The sequence below is a fragment of the Protobothrops mucrosquamatus genome, unplaced genomic scaffold (assembly GCF_001527695.2).
Source record: "Protobothrops mucrosquamatus isolate PMUCROS unplaced genomic scaffold, P.Mucros_1.0 scaffold659, whole genome shotgun sequence".
In the NCBI taxonomy this organism is placed as follows: Eukaryota; Metazoa; Chordata; class Lepidosauria; order Squamata; family Viperidae; genus Protobothrops; species Protobothrops mucrosquamatus.
In genome coordinates, this window is record NW_015386948.1 from 1,181,142 (window position 1) to 1,199,203 (window position 18,062).

Below are 18,062 nucleotides of genomic sequence, written 5' to 3' on the forward strand. Positions count from 1 at the left end.
ATAATAATAAAGTTGGAAGGGACCTTGGAGGTCATCTAGTCCAACCCCCTGCTCAGGCAGGAAACCCTATACCATTTCGGACAAATGGCTGTCCAGTCTCTTCTTAAAAACTTCCAGTGTTGGAGCATTCACCCCTTCTGGAGGCAGGTTGTTCCACTGGTTAATTGTTCTAACTGTCAGGAAGTTTCTCCTTAGTTCTTGGTTCCTTCTCTCCTGGATTAGTTTCCACCCGTTGCTTCTTGTCTTGCCTTCAGGGGCTTTGGAGAATAGCTTGACTCCCTCTTCTTTGGGGCAGCCCCTGAGATATTGGAACACTGCTATCATAAGTATAGAATATACTTCCTATGGATGTATATTTAAACCGTGGAGGTTTACCTCTTCAGCAGAATTTATGTGATTCAGGATAGATCCTGGGAAGAGGTGAGAATTAAATAATGCACCAGTAAGAATTTGGGGGGAGGCATTTGAGAACTGGTGATTTTAATAAATCACTGAATATATCACTCATATGATATCAAACGTTCACGACATCTTCTAATACGTGCTACAATAAAAACATGACCTTGTCACTTATTTTTTTAACCTAATTCAAACTGGGGTCAGGGTGGTAAGTAGCATGTGGACAAGGTAACACCATAAAAATATTTCCATTATCTTATAAAAACGTGTCACCTTATTCACAAAAAAATAACTGACGGCCATAAATATTGCTTTGATCTGCAGTCGCAAAGTTCCCTGAATGAGCATGGTGATCCTCCAATATTTTTAATTTCTCAGTCTGAGAGTAAGTCAAACAAACCACCCTGCCAACAATTCTCAAAACAAAAACAATAATATTCTTCAGGTAGTCCTCGAATTACATCAGTTCATTTAGTGACCGTTCAAAGGTACAACGGCACGGAAAAAAAGTGACTTATGACCGTTTTTCACACTTATGACCTTTCCAGCATTCCCGTGGTTACATGACCAAATTCAGATGCTTGGCATCTGTCTCACATGTATGACGGTCACAGCATCCCGGGGGGGGGTCACGTGATCCCCTTTTGCAACTTTCTGACAAGCAAAGTCAATGGGGAAGCCAGATTCACTTAACCATTTTGTTATTAATTTAACAACCACAGTGATCACTGCCCAAACATGGCAAGAAAAGTCATATCATGGGGCAAAACTCCCTTAACGAGTTTCTCACTTAACAACATAGATTTTGGGCTCCGTTGTGGTCGTACGTTGAGGACTATCTGTTTTTCCACCATATGAATGTCAGATTGTACAATTGTACAGCTATACATGATGCGAGTTATTTCATTCTGGTCACAATGCGATGGTATCATGACACACCTGTGATGTCATGGTGGCTTGTCCTAGATATCCATGTATGGTTTCTTCAGAAACTCTTCCCTTTCACTGTCAATGATCTGATGATGTTCTAACAGTCTTGGTCCCGCAAAGCCCATAGGCCAAACAGTTGGCTTCCTGACAAAGCTTGGCTCTTTTCTTTGTGCAGGATGTCCCTACCAAGCTGGTAGCTAAGGCAGTGGCCCTGCCGATGACGGTGAGGGGTCATTGGTTTCTGAGTCCCAGGACAGAATACAGCGTGGCAGTGCAGACCGCGGTGAAGCAAAGTGATGGAGAGTACCTTGTCTCTGGATGGAGTGAGACGGTCGAATTCTGCACAGGAGGTGAGTGGGCAAGAGAAAGGGCCAGTACAAAAGGAGATTTCCATGCCTACCCAGTAGGTTTTCCGCATCATGTTGAGCGGCAAAAGCATTCTACCCAATCAAGACAATCCACCGTAAGGTCTTCTGATGAAACCATCCGCAATCCCATACTGTAGGACAGTGATGGCGAACCTTTTAGAGACCGAGTGCCCAAACCGCAACCCAAAACCCACTTATGTATCGTCGGGTGCCAGGTGGGCGTGGCCCATTGGGTGGGTGTGGCCCATTGGGTGGGCGTGGCTGCAGTGGTAATGGCAGACTGGGTGGGACTAAAAAGTTCAATCAATCAGTTCCAACTTTGCAAGATCTTTTTTTGCCCCGCGAGAAGTTGAAATTGATTGATTGATTGAACCTTTTTTTTTTTTTTGCACACGGCAGCAGAGGCCTAAAGCGAAAACGTTTTATAAAACCCAGCTGAAGGCCTAGGACTGGGGTGACGGTGCGCGTGCCCACAGAGAGGGCTCTGAGTGCCGCCTCTGGCACCCGTGCCATAGGTTCGCCACCACAAACAGGATGACCAGGTTGAGCCTAAGGGAGGGGTCAAATGTGTCATAAGTCACGAGTCCCTTCGCACCTGCAAGAGATCTAAGTCTTTTTCCCAACTGTTTGTCTACCGGTCCCACAAAACAAAATTGTATATTAATCTTTAAAATCCTTCAAATCCATTTGCATATTTGAATCCAGACTCTTCTAACTTTCTTAACACATCCCCCCAAATGGTAAAATGTCCCTTGAATCCCTTTTTCACTGTTCTCTCAAGAGTTTGGACCTTGCAGGTCTTCTAGTCCAACCGTCTGCTTAAGTAGGAGATCCTAAATTATAACATTCCAAACAAGTAGCCGTCCAATATCTTCATTCATTCCCTTGGGACAGAGAGCGATTTCTCTCCATTGATCTGCCAATGGGCGCTCTGCCTTTTAAGTACTTGTGCAATCGACTTTTGGAACGCCCTTACCGCGCGCAAAAGCACGCCACACAGGCAACTGTTGCAAGTTTTCAAAGTCAAGCAATCGAGGAGAGAGAAAAAAAACCACTTGGTCGAGCTGGCTGGAAGACATGCTCCAAGCCGGTGGGAATTGGAACAGGCCGAGGGGTGCTGAAAAGTGGTAAATCCAGATTTTGCCATGCAGCAAGTCAGTTTGTGTAGGAGGGAAAGGGTGTGATAGGGTGAAAGAAGTGATAGAGAGGCAGGAGAAACCCGCTGGAGGCAAAAAGATGCAACGAGAAGGCGACATGTGGAAGGGGAGGGGGGAGAGAAATTTGCCACGGAGGTGTCGCATGAAAAAAAAAACCTGCTTTAAAACATCTGAACCTCTGAATGTTCCTTGCAGACTATGCTAAAGAACATCTGGCTCAGCTGCAGGAGAAAGCTGAGCTCACCTCAGGGCGGATGCTGCGGTTCATGGTTTTCTATCGGAATCACACTAAAGAGTATTTCCAGTACGTCAGGTAAGCGTTTGCAAAGCCTCCAAATCTGTAAATGCATGGGACAACCAAGGGGTGTGTGTACGTGGGGTGTGTGTGTGTGTTCAGTGACAATGACATCTACCCGTTTGCCAATCTCTTGTCTTCTTCGTCCAAATTCTTCCCCTCCTGATAGTGATGATTAAAAACTTGGCTGGGAGGTGGAGATGAAGAGAAGTGACTTCACTCCAAGAGTTAGAGTTGGCCTAGAAGCTTTTCGTTGCCATTTCTGTAGTATTAAGATTTAGCGCTTGGCATCTTTCATCTTTCAGGTGTGTGGACTTTCAACTCCCAGAATTCTCCATCTGTGGGGAATGGCTGGGGAATTCTGGGGATTGAAGTCCACATCTCTGAATGATGCCAAGGTTGAGAACACCACCCCAGGTTGTAATCTTCTGATCTGGTGTCATAGCTTGGAGCAGGAAGAAGAAAACCTCATTATGAAAACGCTAATTATAGCATCCATTTTTTTTCCATATCCATCCATCTGTCTGTCCGTCCATTCACCCATCCATCCATCCATCCACCCACTTTTTTCAAATTTACTAACAGTGTCTTGTCTTTTGCAGTTAGAGCTTGTTTCAAATTTTCCATGAGAAATGAGAATATAATCACATTCCTCATTATTCCCATACTGATTCATAGACATTAAATTTTAGCCTGTCCTTCCAATAAATTAAGAGCTAGGGTGTCAAACTGCAGGCCCGCGGGCCGGATACATCATGCCAAAACCGCGCCCACCCCAGCTCCGGCAATGGGGAAAAAGTCACAATACGTCACGACACATCACGTGACAGTGCGAGCTTGACACCCATGGTTAAGAGAATTCATCTCATTTTTCTCTTCCCATGCTTCTGTTGCTTCACATCAGTTCCTGCAGATGTTCTTTTGAACTTCAGAGAGTGTATTCATCCTTTCCTGCTCCTAGCTTAAAACTTAGAACCAGCACATAACATGACCTCTCATAATCACTACACAACTTAATTTATCCTTCCTCCAAGACCTAAGACATAACTAGACAACTCTTGCCCTCTTGGGTCATCATTTCAGAGATATTTCTTTACCAATTTCCTTTTATCAATGCTTTCAACAGCGGCAGAGTTTCTAAGGTACTTGAAAAGTTCTTAAAAATTGAGAGTGATTGATGTTCAGAGATATATTTGCCATGCAAGGAGCCCATATTGAGCTGTGTAGCACAGTCAAACATCAGCAGTTGACCACAGGGAACGTTTTATGACATTTTGCATTGTGTTATAAAATGTTTATAACTTCTACATTATAAAATGGGTTATAAAATTTGCCAGATTTCAATTCTAAGGAGGAGTCGTGGGACCTGGATTTGGGATGCATTCTGTAATTTAGTGCCTGAGTTCAAAAAGTTTTGCCCTACCATAAACCAGTTTGCCCAGGTAAAAGTTCCGGATATGAGCGTTGTAGTAATGTTTGGATAGCTTGAAAATGCTCTTGCTTCCTGTTTATCCTTGCAGCAAAGACAGGCTATGCCTGGCTGAGAGTTACCTAGCAAGCTACGTAGCTGAGATAGGGTTTAGATGCAGGTCTTTCTAAATTTAAACCTTAATTCTTTAATTACCCTGCTAATGCTGATTTCCCCTCCCTGAGCTAGGAAAATGGAGGATCCTTGAGTCACCTCACCTGCTCTACGCCACTGTTTAATGAACATTCCCTAGTTTTCACTTGCTGAAAATGGAAGGTCCGGGTGGAAATATAGCAATGAAGGCCTAACACACTATCCGAGGGATGGGAAATCTTGGCTCTTTTATGACTTGTGGACTTCAACTCCCAGAATTCCTGAGCCAGCACGGCTCAGCTTGGAAACCTCTCCCTTTTCCCTCAGCATGGCTGGCTCAGGAATTCTGGGAGTTGAAGTCCACGAGTCATAAAAGAGCCAAGGTTCCCCACCCCTGCGGCCTATCCTAATGCCGATTTGGTTTCCTCCCAAATTTTGGCCTGAATCCTAACCTCGTCCTTCTCCTAACAATCTGTGTCTCCCATCTGGCCAGAATGCACTGTGGAAACGTCATGAAGCCCTACTTGAAGGACAACAGTGGCAGCCACGGCTCGCCCACCAGTGGCATGCTCCACGGCATCTTTTTCAGCTGTAATACTGAGTTCAACACCGGGCAGCCTCCCCAAGACTCCCCTTACGGCCGCTATCGTTTCCAGGCACCGGCCCAGCGCCTTTTCGGCCCCAACACCAACCTTTACTTCGCGGATTTCTACTGTATGTACACTGCCTACCATTACGTCGTCCTGGTGCTGGCGCCGAAAGGTTCTGCCGGCGACCACTTTTGCCGGGAGCGACTGCCCCAGTTGGACATTTCCTGCAACAAGTTCCTGACCTGCAGCGTGGAGGACGGCGAGCTTGTCTACCGTCATGCCCAGGACGTCATCCTGGAGATCATTTATACGGAGCCAGTTGACCTCAGCCTAGGAGTCCTGGGGGAGATCAGTGGTCATCAGCTGATGAGCCTCTCGACAGCCGATGCCAAAAAGGATCCGAGCTGCAAGACATGTAACATCAGTGTGGGGCGCTAGAGACGGGGAAGGGCAGGGTGGAAGAGGGAACCAACCCAAATAGGGGAGATCTTGGGGAATCCCCTGGCCCTTCAGTGTAAGTGTGACTATCTTGAGAACTGGGTCCGCCTTGGGTTAAGGGGATGCTGGAGAAGTTCCCCCTTTTTGCTGTCCTGGCCTCTCTCCTCTCCCCTTCTCTCTTGCATGTTTCCTTGCCATTGTAAATAAAGTTTTGGACTTGGGAAGTGAGAACGAGAGAGAGCATGCAATCAGGTCAAAAGCTGAAGGACCTGCGGTTCCAGATTTACTGAACTAAGGACAGCCCCTCGGATTTTTTGAGGTCTCTCTCTCCAGGAGAAATAACCGGTTCTCTTCCATTTCTCAACCCAAGCTCAAATGGACATTTCACTTTGCACACACAGCAGGTAGTCCGGCCAGTCTGATGAACAAGAGGTCTCCTAAACAAACTGTCCTAACTGGAAGTGCTTCTCCATCTCCTACTTTGCCCCTTGGGGCCCATTTCTCCACCCAACGTACAGTGTCTTTTTCACGGTTTCTCTTCACCCGTAGCACGATGAACCTTTTTATTAAAGAAGTACGTTGAAGGTTGGAAGAAGAAGTCTCCCCACCCCCAGTTTGGAAGGGTCCTGGGTTAAGAGCTCGGCTGGCGCAAAGACCACTTCAGCTAGGCTTAGCGGTGGGTAGAACGGGTTTGTGATCTGCTTAAAGAAACCTGGGATGGGCATGTAGGCTAGAGAAGGAAAACAAAGACGAGATTGCATATTCTTTTCTTTTTTTTTGCTCATTTCTACAGGGTGTGACATCTTATTATTTATGTCTTTTATTTATTTTGACTGAAGAAGAGAAAGGGAGAGGGAACAACAGGTTCTAACAGGTGTGCTAGAAACTGGAATGCTGATGGGCGATGTTGCTATGTAAATATGCCCAGCTTGGCTTCCCTGTTTCCCATGATAACTGGTTACAGATCTGGGCTGGCAAAGCTTATACCTGCATCTCATTCTGGGTCTGGGTTCTGAAGATGGAGGAGAAAGAAGCCGGAGCCTCATCCATAGTGCAGGCAGGAGAGTAAGACGGGAAAACAAATCACTTGCGGTTGGATCCTTTTCTCCTCCTCCTCCTCCTCTTGTTCTTGTTCTTCTCCTCCTCCTCCTCCTTCTTCTGCCATATCCCTTATCGGACATTGGCAATCATGTTGGCGATCCTGTTTTTATCAGCAGCCGCACGAAAAAGTGCTGCTGAGTTTTGTCCAAACCAGTCCCTTAGATTTTGAAGCCACAATGTTCTTCTTCTGCCTGGACCTCGTTGGCCTTCAATCTTTCCCTGGAGGATTAAATGGAGTACGCCGTATTTTTTCTGGGTGTCCCATCACATGTCCGAAATATTCTAATTTTCATTTTTTAATTGTTTTGATGATTTCCCTGGGCTTTCCCAGGCGGCTTATCACCTCCTCATTTCTGATCTTGTCAACACAGCTTATATGTAACAGCCGCCCGTAAATCCACATTTCAAATGCTTCTAGTCTCTTCAGGTGGCCTTCTGTCAGAGACCAACTCTCTACTCCACAGAGCAGGATAGAAAAAATATAGCATCTGACAAGCCTGATCTTCAGTTATAGGCTTATGTCGTGACCCTCTACTGTTGTGATTCGTTTTTCTTTTTTCTTCCACAATGCAGAAGGACTCGTAGGCCGATAGTTCCAGCTTTCATATCTTAACTTTGCAGCGTCCATTAAACTAGACTGCGATTTGTGATTTCGCGGGACGTGTGAACCTTGCTGTTGCAGTTTGCAACCCATGGTTTATGTAACTAGGAACTATGACTCACCCCAATAGTGGCTTAGGGCAGAACATCACACCTGAAATAAGCCTAATACAGGTAGTCCTTGACTTACAACCATTTGCTCAACAAGTTGGGCCTGCCCCGCTCCCTGGGGCACCCCTACTCCGCGTAATGACTGCAATGGGGAGAGCCAGGATTTCATGGGTGCCTGGCTTAAAAACAGCAACAGCTTAATGACCGTAAATCTGGGCTCACTTGTGGTCATACGTTGAGGACCACCTATCTGCCTACCTTACATAGCCTTCTCTTCCCTTTTTCCCACGACGGAGAGATCACAGACTGAACGCTTCTCCCCTCTGTGCACCCAACTTCAGGTTTTGATCTCAGCAGCCAGGAGGTGCTGCAAACGCTGGGACTTCCCAGGACAATGACAACTGCACCATTTAAACCTCTTTGAACAGAGACCTAATGTGCCGTTCAGAGAGTCGAGCTTCTTGTTTCAAGCTAACCATGGCAAGCAGCTTTGGGCATCCACCCGAAGGAACAGAGGGAGGTTTTCTTGGCCTGTAAGGAGAAAAGATTCATTTGCAGCCACTCCCCGGCTCGGTGCAGTCTCAACGTGCCCTTGCACTTCAGTCCATCACCGGGAACCGGCTTCCTAGGGACAGGCTAGACCTGCTCTTGGCAGCTGCTCCTCACATCTGGCAGCCACCCTCTTTCTGCTGAAGGCTTGGCCTCCATCTTAGGGAGTTTTGTTTCTATGGCTTTCCTTCAGTTGCGTGCGTGATGACTTCCTTTTATCAGGGGAAAGCTGCAGATAGCATCCTTTCTTTCTGCGGGGAACTTTGAGAAGGCTGCCTAACTGGAAGGTCAAGACATTCTGGGCTTCCCTCCTTTACTCCCCCCACTGGTCGGTTCAGATGTGGCTTGAGATGGTCATGAGAATTCATTTCACAGCAGCAAGTTAGAAGCCTGAGGCCTGGAAGGAAGGCAGCCCCACATTTCAAAGCCCTTTCTCATTCCAGAGGTGATTTGAAGAGAAAAACACACAAACACAGCCAACTGTCATCAGATACTCTTGTACCTTGAGACGATCATTTCCTTAGAGCCCAAAGAGAGATAAAAAGGGTCACAAGAGGCAGAGGAGTCAAGATTTATTTATTTTTTTGCAGGTCTTTGGAACCTCCAACAAAGCCAGCCTCCAAATCTATCAAGCCAAACACAACCCAAGATCAGGCAAACTTAGTATGCCAGATGTGTAAAACCTCAACCGTTCCTATTCTATTTTTGCAGTCTAGCGGGCAGCACACCAGGGGCTTTATCAAGCCTCCGGTGAGCTGACATAGGTGACTGGTGGGGAACATTCAACTCTTGTGAGTTCAGCATTCCTAGATACAGTATCTGCCTGCAACATGTGCTTCACAATTCTGGTGGGTTTCCAGACTATATATCCCTAGTAAGCTTGACTGTAAACCAACTGATTGTGGTAGAAAGGGTTTTTGCATATAGCTGGTCTGCAATGATCACATTTCCCTGCAGTTCAGCTCTCTGCAGGAGAAACGTAGTTGCATTGATGGGGATCAGAGATGGCGAGAAGGAGGACCGTAGATCCCAAGGGTGCTTTTGGACAAGGCAACTGGACTTCCTTGTTTTTTTCTTTGAAGACGTTTCGCTTCTCACCCAAGAAGCTTCTGAAGGAGCGGAAGAAGCTTCTTGGATGAGAAGCCAAACGTCTTCAGAGAAAAAAATAAGGAAGTCCAGCTGCCTTGTGAAAAAGCACCCTTGGGATAACTATGACCTGGATGAGTGAGATGAACTCTATAGACCAGGACTGTAGATGCTGCAAAGCTTCTCTAATCTAAGTCAGAGGTCCCCAACCTTGGCAACGTTAAGACTTGTGGACTTCAACTCCCAGTCCAGAAGTCTTCAAGTTACCACGGTTGGAGACCCCTGATCTAAGGAATTCCAAAGCAAAATGTGCAGCTGTGGGCAAATCAAATGCAGGAAGGGCTTCTGATGGAAGAATGTTGAATCTCTCACAGAAGGATGAAGAATTCCACTGACAAGCTCCATAACAGAACTTGATTGTCGTATGATGAGGCTGGCTCCCTTGACCCTGGGTTCAATTATTGGCATATATTCCCAGAATCCCAGCCTCCCAAATTTTAAGTATATAAGAACCAATAAAGTCAGGTCTTAAGACGAAGAAGTGTCTCCATGGAGGTGGTGGGGAAGCTTCAGGACCTTAGGTGTTTCTTTATTCTTGACACAACTTTTTGAACTTCCCGAGTGTCCAGTGTTCAGTGAGGCCAACTGTGTAGTGTTTGCTGTGTGCTGTAGCAGTACTGTGCCACAAATGCTGCTAGCATTAATAATAAGGACTTGGCTTTTTCTCCGCTAGCTTTTTTATTTTCCCCTTCTCTGTGTCGCCCTGCCTATTGCAATTTTTGGCCAACTGTTAAGCGTCACTTGCTCCATGAAACGCTGTCGGTATTTAGAGGCTGTCCGTAACTCTTCCCAGCTTTTTATGTGTATGCTAAGAAACCCCAATGCCATTTGAGGCTGGATTTGTATCACGCTTTCTCCAGCTGGAACGTAAGAACACAGCAGCGGGAGGAGCCGTGAGATTGTCATCAATTTATTTCAATAAGGAAAACGTTTTTCCATTTCATTCCCAAAGTGACAAGACAATGTTGTGCTACCTAAAAAGCACAGATTATGTGACAAGCAGGTAAAAGTTACTACAACCATAAATATGGAGAGAAATTACTTTTTTTCTGAACAGAGGCTCCCCAATCAGGTAGCTCACAAGATATTGAACAGTTAGATTGTGCTGTTAGTCCTGATTGATGGGAATTGTCTGCCAGCCAGTCCTCTCCCCATTCAGAAAGTCTATTTTGTAATATTTATTCAAAACTAAAACTTAGTTCAGGGGTGCTTATTCTCAAATCAAAGGAATCTGGGCTGCGCCCCAACTTAAGAGAAAGGAAAACGTTCGTGATTAACTACCTAAAATGAATCTATTTAATTTTATACAACAAAGCTAGAGAGAAGCTAGAGAATTTTATTTTAATCTTTTTTTTCCAGTGCTGGAAATGTAATACAGAGGTCTCGTGTAATTGGATCAAGGCATTTTATTTGATGGGGTTAATCAGCTTATGGGTGAACACTGGCCAACTTTTATGGAAAAAAGGGAGGGAAAAAACATTTCAGGGAGGTTGGTTTTTTTTACCATCTGGAGGAATGTTCTAACACAGTGGTGGCGAACCTATGGCACGTATGCCAGAGGCGGCACTCAGAGCCCTCTCTGTTGGCACGCGCGCCACCGCCGCCAGCAGCACGTCCATCAGGCCGCCCCCGCTGCCTGGAGCAGGAGCCCCGCCCAGCACAAAGGAGGCGAAGTGGCCGACTAGCAAGCTCGAGTAGAAGTGGTAGAGGTCACCAACCATTGTCGATTGGTGGACTGGAAGAAAAGGGAGGGGGAAGCATTTTACATGCGTGCATGCGCGCATGGGGCCGCGAGCACGCACGTGCTGCAAATGGGGCGGGGCTAGTGCCTGCATGATACCCACTAGCCCTGCCCCATTCTTACGTGGTGCAGTGCCTTGTATCTGCATCCCGTGGCGTGGCGGCGGCTGTTTTTGCGCCTCGCAGCGCGGTGGCCCATTTTTTTTTGCCACCAGTGTTTGCGTGTCAGAGATGGCACTCAGAGGTGCCTCCCTGCCCCCCCCCCCAGGGCACCACAGTGCTGATGCGGTCCTGGCACTTTGCGATAAATAAGTGGGTTTGAGGTTGCGGTTTGGGCGCTCGGTCTCTAAAAGGTTCGCCATCACTGTTCTAACAGATGGACATGTCATGTCACCTCCATGGCTGGCAGCTGCTCTCCAGTATTGTCAACAGCCATCTCCTCCATTTTGCTCCTGAGTACATACAAATCACGTGCTACCCTACGAATCTGACAGTTTGTTTTATTCATACTGATCCTTTTGCCCAGTTTCGAATAGGAGCAGGGCAACTTGGTTATGTGCCAAAGAGTTCCTAAACATCAGTGTAACTCAGTCGCAGGAAAAAAGGGATGGAGATACGTAGTATTTCTTTCAAAAGCATAAAAGGGGAAAAGCTGTCCCAGGAAAGATTCTGAATACAAGCGTTATCGCTAGAAATATGATTGGTGTGATGCACATCTGGGACAACCAAACAGGGAATTTCTTTAGAATATGTTAAGCTGGGGTGCAGAATGGAAGCCCAGGATTCCGCGAGCCTGCAAAGGTTTCCAAATATTAGCATACTGTAATTTTGTTTTTATATGATGGTATAGGAAACCAGCGAAGTCCTTGACGGGAGAGTAAGCCTATTTACTATATTTAACTATCCATTTAGATCAGTGTTTCTCAACGTTGGCAATTTTAAGGCATGTGGACTTCAACTCCCAGAATTCCACAGCCAGCAATGGCTGGGGAATTCTGGGAGTTAAAGTCCACAAGTCTTAAAGTTGCCAAGTTTGGAGATCCCTGCCTTAAAACCCCTCACGTGTTCGAGGCATATTTTGAGTTCAGATGGGATCACCTGAAAATATATAGTCAGTCTCATATATGAGCTAAACGTATATCGTGAAACATGCTCTAGGATGGTTTGCCAACATTTTGAAGGGTTTTTTTTTTTGGTTCTGACTGTTCTGTGTAGGACTTTCCCCAAAGGTAGAAGACTTGGGAATATCATTTCCCCCCCCTCTGGTGTTAATAAATTATTTCCTTCTTTCTAAGACAATTTGGGAAGGTAGAATTTTAATTAAGATTGCAAAACAGCAAAAAAAGAGATAATCCCTTCTCAAACATCAAGGTCCGATTTTCATGTCCTTTGAATGAAAAGTTTCTTGCTGTTGGCGACGTTGGCTGAGGATGATGGGAGTGGGAGTGCTCCCAACTATCTGCAAGGAATGGAGCATCTGCTCGTGTCCTAATGAGTTCAGAAATGTATTTAGGTATTTCAGGAATTGTCTGAGTCTTTAGCAATTCCTGTTTTTTTTGTTTTGTGTGGGACCCGTTTGAGGATCAGGATCTTTTTGGCGGTGTTCCAGGCAGAAAGCATCAAGTCTTAGAATGAGGCAATCTTTGCCTTGGCTTCCTGGTTGCGAAGCAGCCTCACAAGTTGGCCGTTTTGATGATCACAGCCTCTTCCCCATCACCCCTGCATGTGGCTGAGAGAATTTGAGCATGGCAGTCACGTAACAGCCCAAACAGCATCAGTGATGCTTTCCCAGACTGTATGTTATGATGCACGCTGTCAAACAATACCTGAAGCAAAAAAAAAAACTGTATCGTGCTTACAGTGTGGATCAATAAACAAGAACCTGTGTTGAAATACCTCTTCTGTGGGTCTTCTTTCTTTTTATTCTGCCCTTATCATTTTTTATAAATAACTCAAGGTGGCCAAGTACCTCCTCTCTCTGTTTTTCATTTCTTTTTATCCTGCCTTTATCATTTTAATCAATAACTCAAGGCAGTAAACATACCTAATATGCCTTATTTTCCCAACAACACTTGTTGGGTTGGGCCCAATATCACCCATCTGGCTTTCGTGCCTAAGGCCGGATTAGAATTCATACTTTCCTGCTTTCTAGCTTGGTGCCTTAACCGCAAGACCAAACTGGCTCCCAATAATAATATTATTGTCCATTCCAGCCCTTAAAACATCCACAATTCTCATGCCTTAATAGTTGGCAGATTCCGAGTTCAGCAGAAATGCATAATGGTGCATAATTATACCAATCAGGAAGATGCACAGCAATAAGCTATGTTTTTACTCCCCCCCCACACACACACTTGTGCCATTAATGAGAGGATAAGCAGAATTAATCCTTCTATGGGAGGCCTACTGACACCCTCTGAAATATTACATTTCAATGTTACCCAAAGAACAATTATCCCATCAAAACGTGGCATCGGTTTGGACGTATCTCTGGCGAACTGCGTGGAAGACAGGGCAAAAACGGAGGTGGATTCTTCCAATGCTTTTGCCGAGTTTTAATTGGAAACGAGGGCAATTGAAACCCCTGGTCTTTTCAGCCTCTAAGGTACACATCACCCACCCACTCTTTCTATTCTTATTTGTTGGCGGTGGTTGCTATGTGCTACATACGTGCCTTTTACAATTCGCTTGGAACAAAATCCTGGCAAAACGACAATTAAGTCTGCAATTACCTCAAACGCTCTATGCCTATTATCCCACTAGAAATATTAAGCGTTACGCATTTTTAAACAATCGATGGAGAACCGGCTGGACTACTTGTTCCCCCTCCCTTGTGGCTGGACACGTTCTCTGGCTCTTCACGAGTTGCAATTCCTACAGTAGAGCATATGCTACTACCAGTCAAAATATGAGCCTTCTCTCTCAAAAAAAAAAAAAGCCAAAAAAAGGCAGTACAATATCTTATTTGCTACATTTACAACTTTGGTTACATTACCCAAAGGCCCGACTTTCTGGAGAATCTAGACTAGAATGCTAGCCTAGAGAAAAGAAGGACTGGGAGTAACATGATAAAATGAACTGTTTTAAGTCAAGGACTACCTATAATGACTTTGGGAACTGAGGTCTGAGGGAACAACCAGGTTCTTTGGTGTATGAATTACTTCCCAGGGGTCTTCAGACGTGGCAACTTTAAAACTTGTGGACTTCAGCTCCCAGAATTCCTCAGCCAGCCAGGGCTGGCTGAGGAATTCTGGGAGTTGAAGTCCACAAGTCTTAAAGTTGCCAAGTTGGAAGACCCCTGGTCTATGAATTACTTCCTATCCAATGCCTCCAGTCCACAATCTTCATTGTGAGGTAATCAAACATGTGGCCTCATCTTTGGATTTCATCCCCGCATCCTTGCTTGCTACAACATCTTGCCTCAAGCAGAGTTCAAAACATCAAAGGCTTTGCCATTATTTAATGCTCTTTTAATTACCCCTATTAAAGAATTCTCTAGCGAAGGTGACACCGTCTAACCAATCCTGGCTGCTCTTGCAAAAACTAAGAAGAATAGGAATTGCATAGGAATTGGGTGGGGACATCCCAGGGCTGCAGACTAGTCTGGGTACTTGAATAAACAGCTCCAGAAAAAAAAACAATGACACTTTCCATATTGTTGTGAAGAGAACCACACAAACATGAAATCACCAGGAGTCAAATTAATTAGATTATAGTTTACAATAAAGATGTGGTGGGATTCAAATACCTGAACAACTCATTCTCTGGTTTGATACAGGCCCAAACCTCCGATGCCTAGAACAGACTTCCGGAAGTGGTATCCATGCACTTCCGGTGGGCCGTTCTAGGCCTGGGAGGCCTCCTCCAGGCCTCCCAGGCCTAGACTGGATTTCCAGAGGCCAGAACAAAGTACAATTTTCATTAAAAGCGTCCATTTGATAACCATTCTTCTCTACAGAGGAAAATCCTGGATTTTAAAAATTTCTTGTCCTGTTTTGAAAGTCCAGCTAGGCCAGCTTTAAAAATGAAAAATATTAAGAAGACATGTTTTGCTGCAATCATGACTCACCTGGTCACAGCCTTCCCTGGGAGCTGAGATGCGTAGTCTAAATTACAATAATTATTTTCCAAATTGCATCTAGGAATACAAACAAGCACTCACAAACTTGACATCAGTGTTTCTCAACCTTAGCAACAAAGATGCGTAGAGTAGACTTCAGCTCCTGGAATTTGGGGGTTTGAAATCCTCGCATCTTTTAAGTTGCCAAGTTTGACAAATACTGCTTTATACCATTCAGCAATTTACTTCTAGGCGACACATGTTCTCTCCATGTTGACTCTCATGATTTTATACCGAATCGGTTGCTTTGAAAATGACTTGTCTTTGTGCTTCTGCCAGCTAATTGCAACACACCTAGGTTGGAATACAGCAAGGTAATTTCTGGCCTGATTATTTAAACACAGCTTTAATTTTCTTCAAAATTGGGTGATTTGCTGAAAGGACAATTCACTGCAAGTGTGAGCTCTTTGCCGAACAATTTCTGACATTCTGCACTATATTTCTTTTCTGCTGAGTATTCAAGGTAGCTTTTTAATCGAGGAGAGCTGCAAACCACAGAAGGAGCAACTGCTCTTTTGTAACTTTAGAAAGCTTTAACAAAAACAAAATTTAGACACCATTTATAACCACCTCATTAGCACCACCTTATTGCAAAGCATTCAAAAGTGTTATTAAAACACACCAGGTAGACTACCTTGCTACTGTTAAGCACAAACCTCAAGTCTATTTTCCTGGAAGGAGCCTCCAATGTTTCATTCTCCTGCTGATCTTAAAAGCTCTCTCCCGTTCACAGGTGTTTCATTCTTGAAGCTAATTGAGCTTTCCCATACAGAGGATAATCCCTCAAATACTATTTAGGAAACAATAACTTTCAGCAGGGGTTTAGAGCAGGTAAACAATCTAATTATTGTTAATGTAATAAAAAATGGCAATGTGTGTGGGTATGGTTACCCAGAAGCTAAACGTAAGAACAGGAGAATCTGATAAAAATATAAAGAAAAGAATGGAAATTCTGGCAAAACAGTACATACAACTTAGTTACAAAGCAAAGAATGTAAAACTCTGAGCTGTAGAACAAAATATAGGAATATAACATTTGTAGAGAAAAGGGTGTGTATTGCAGGGTGCTTCACAAAAATCCTGTTAACTTTGAATGTTAAGAGATTATATGCGTCTAATTAATTGAGGTACATTTTGCTCTTTGTGGTGCAGTAATTTATTGATTTAAACAAAGTTAAGGACCCTCTGAAAGCCTTAAAGGAACTGACAGTACAGGCAGTCCTCGACTTACAACAGTTCATTCATTTACTGACCATTTGAAGTTACAGTGGCACTGGAAAAAGTGGCTAATGACTATTTTCACGGGTACAACTGTTGCAGGATCCCAGGATCACCTTCAGGGACCTCCCGACAAGCGAAGTCAATGGGGAAGCCATAATATTTATTTAACAGCCGTGTTGATGGAACTAATGTCAGCTTTCTTCTTTCTCAGGCGGTTTCCACTGCCAGTGTTCAACTGTGGACAATGAAATTTGAGAATCTGTGGAGATTCTCAGTCATCCAGGTCGTGGTTGTTCCAAAGCTGCTTTTTCAAAAGGCAACTGGACTTTGTTTTTCCTTGAAGATGTTTCGTTGCTCATCCAAGAAGCTTCTTCAGTTCTTGGATGAAGAAACTTCTTCAGTTCAGAAGCTTCAGAACCGAAGAAGCTTCTTGGATGAGAAGCGAAACATCTTTGAGGAAAAACAAAACCCAGATGCCTTTTGAAAAAGCACCATTGGGATTGAATCTGAGACCTTCTGCATTCAAAGCATTTGCTCTCCCATTTGCCAGCAATAGTTAAACCTGCACACAAACCTGACTGCATCTCCAAATTTGGAGCTTCCATCTTCCCTTCCCGCTTATGCAAAATAAATATTGGAGAGGTAACATCTCAGGACAATATTCTAAGGAGGCTAACATTTATTAATGATAGAGGACAGAAGAGACTCCAATAAAACCATGCCTTCTTGGACCTTTTCCCACCACGAACTCTGGCTCTTGTCCCTGGCTGGCATCTCCTCGCAGCAATCGTTTTTTTCTTCTGAACTGCAGTCCTCAGAGGGGTTACTCTGTTCTGCCTCAGTTTCCTCTTGGCTCTCAGTTTCTTCTCCCCATTGATCTAGTAGTGGATGTTCTGGGTTTTGGCATGGATCCTCTTCAAGATCACATTTGCCTCCTTTGTGCGAGGTTGGCACTTGCACGCCTATACTCTTGTTTTTCCATTTCTTGCACACCTGGACTTCCTTCCCTTCCACTTCTACCCCATCGTCGTCATCCAGATATATGTTTAAAGGCACATCTAGGTGAATACCCAAAGGGATCATTCTTTTCTTTCGGCAAGGATGTGTCGAACAGCAGCACTGAAGGGTCTTCGCTTTCTTTTGTCCCCGACATTTCGGCTTTTTCCCTCCTTTGGAGCCTTTTGCCTTTTGGTAGGAAGTTGGCTTGTTCCCTTTTGGCGTGTCGAAGTTGCTACATATTGAAATTTTACACTGGGAGTTGTTCCTGTCGCTTTCAAGGGAGCCGGAGGAATTCTTCTTATATACTTCCTTTCTTTCGGTCCAAGTACAGACAGTAGAAGAACACTCGTCATCGCTCAGCTCGTCTTTACATCTTTGCCTCTTCCTGCCACAAGGGGTTGATGGGGTTGCAAAACCAGGGGCTCCTTCGCATCCACTTTCGTTGCACAAACACTGGTTCTTCTTAGGGCATTTCCGCCCACGTGGAGAAGATCGAGGGCAAGCTAGACATGGGCCTTGGACTTGAACTGGCTTGCGGTAGCTCTGGGTGATGAACTCCGCCATAGAATAGGTGACCCCAATCTTCTTGGACAGCTGCCTTGGGGTCAGACCTAATTCCCGCCACCTGGTTTTGTCAATTTCCATTTTTGTTCTGCCTACCATCTACCCCATGTTAATGTCAGCTCCCTATGGCTTTTGCTCCCCATGGCTTGCTATGATCTACTAAGGCCAGAGGT

At 44.8% G+C, this 18,062-nt stretch overlaps 1 protein-coding gene across 1 annotated transcript in view; it reads left to right on the forward strand.

Moving 5' to 3' along the window:
• Positions 1-5,907, forward strand: part of PHYHIP (phytanoyl-CoA 2-hydroxylase interacting protein) — a 16,235-nt gene extending 10,328 nt beyond the window's left edge. Inside the window, exon 4 of the mRNA XM_015817967.1 lies at positions 5,204-5,907. Coding sequence (XP_015673453.1) covers positions 5,204-5,738 — 535 coding nt within the window. The 3' untranslated portion in view covers positions 5,739-5,907. The remainder of the gene's footprint in view (positions 1-5,203) is intronic.
• The last annotated feature ends 12,155 nt before the right edge of the window (positions 5,908-18,062 follow it).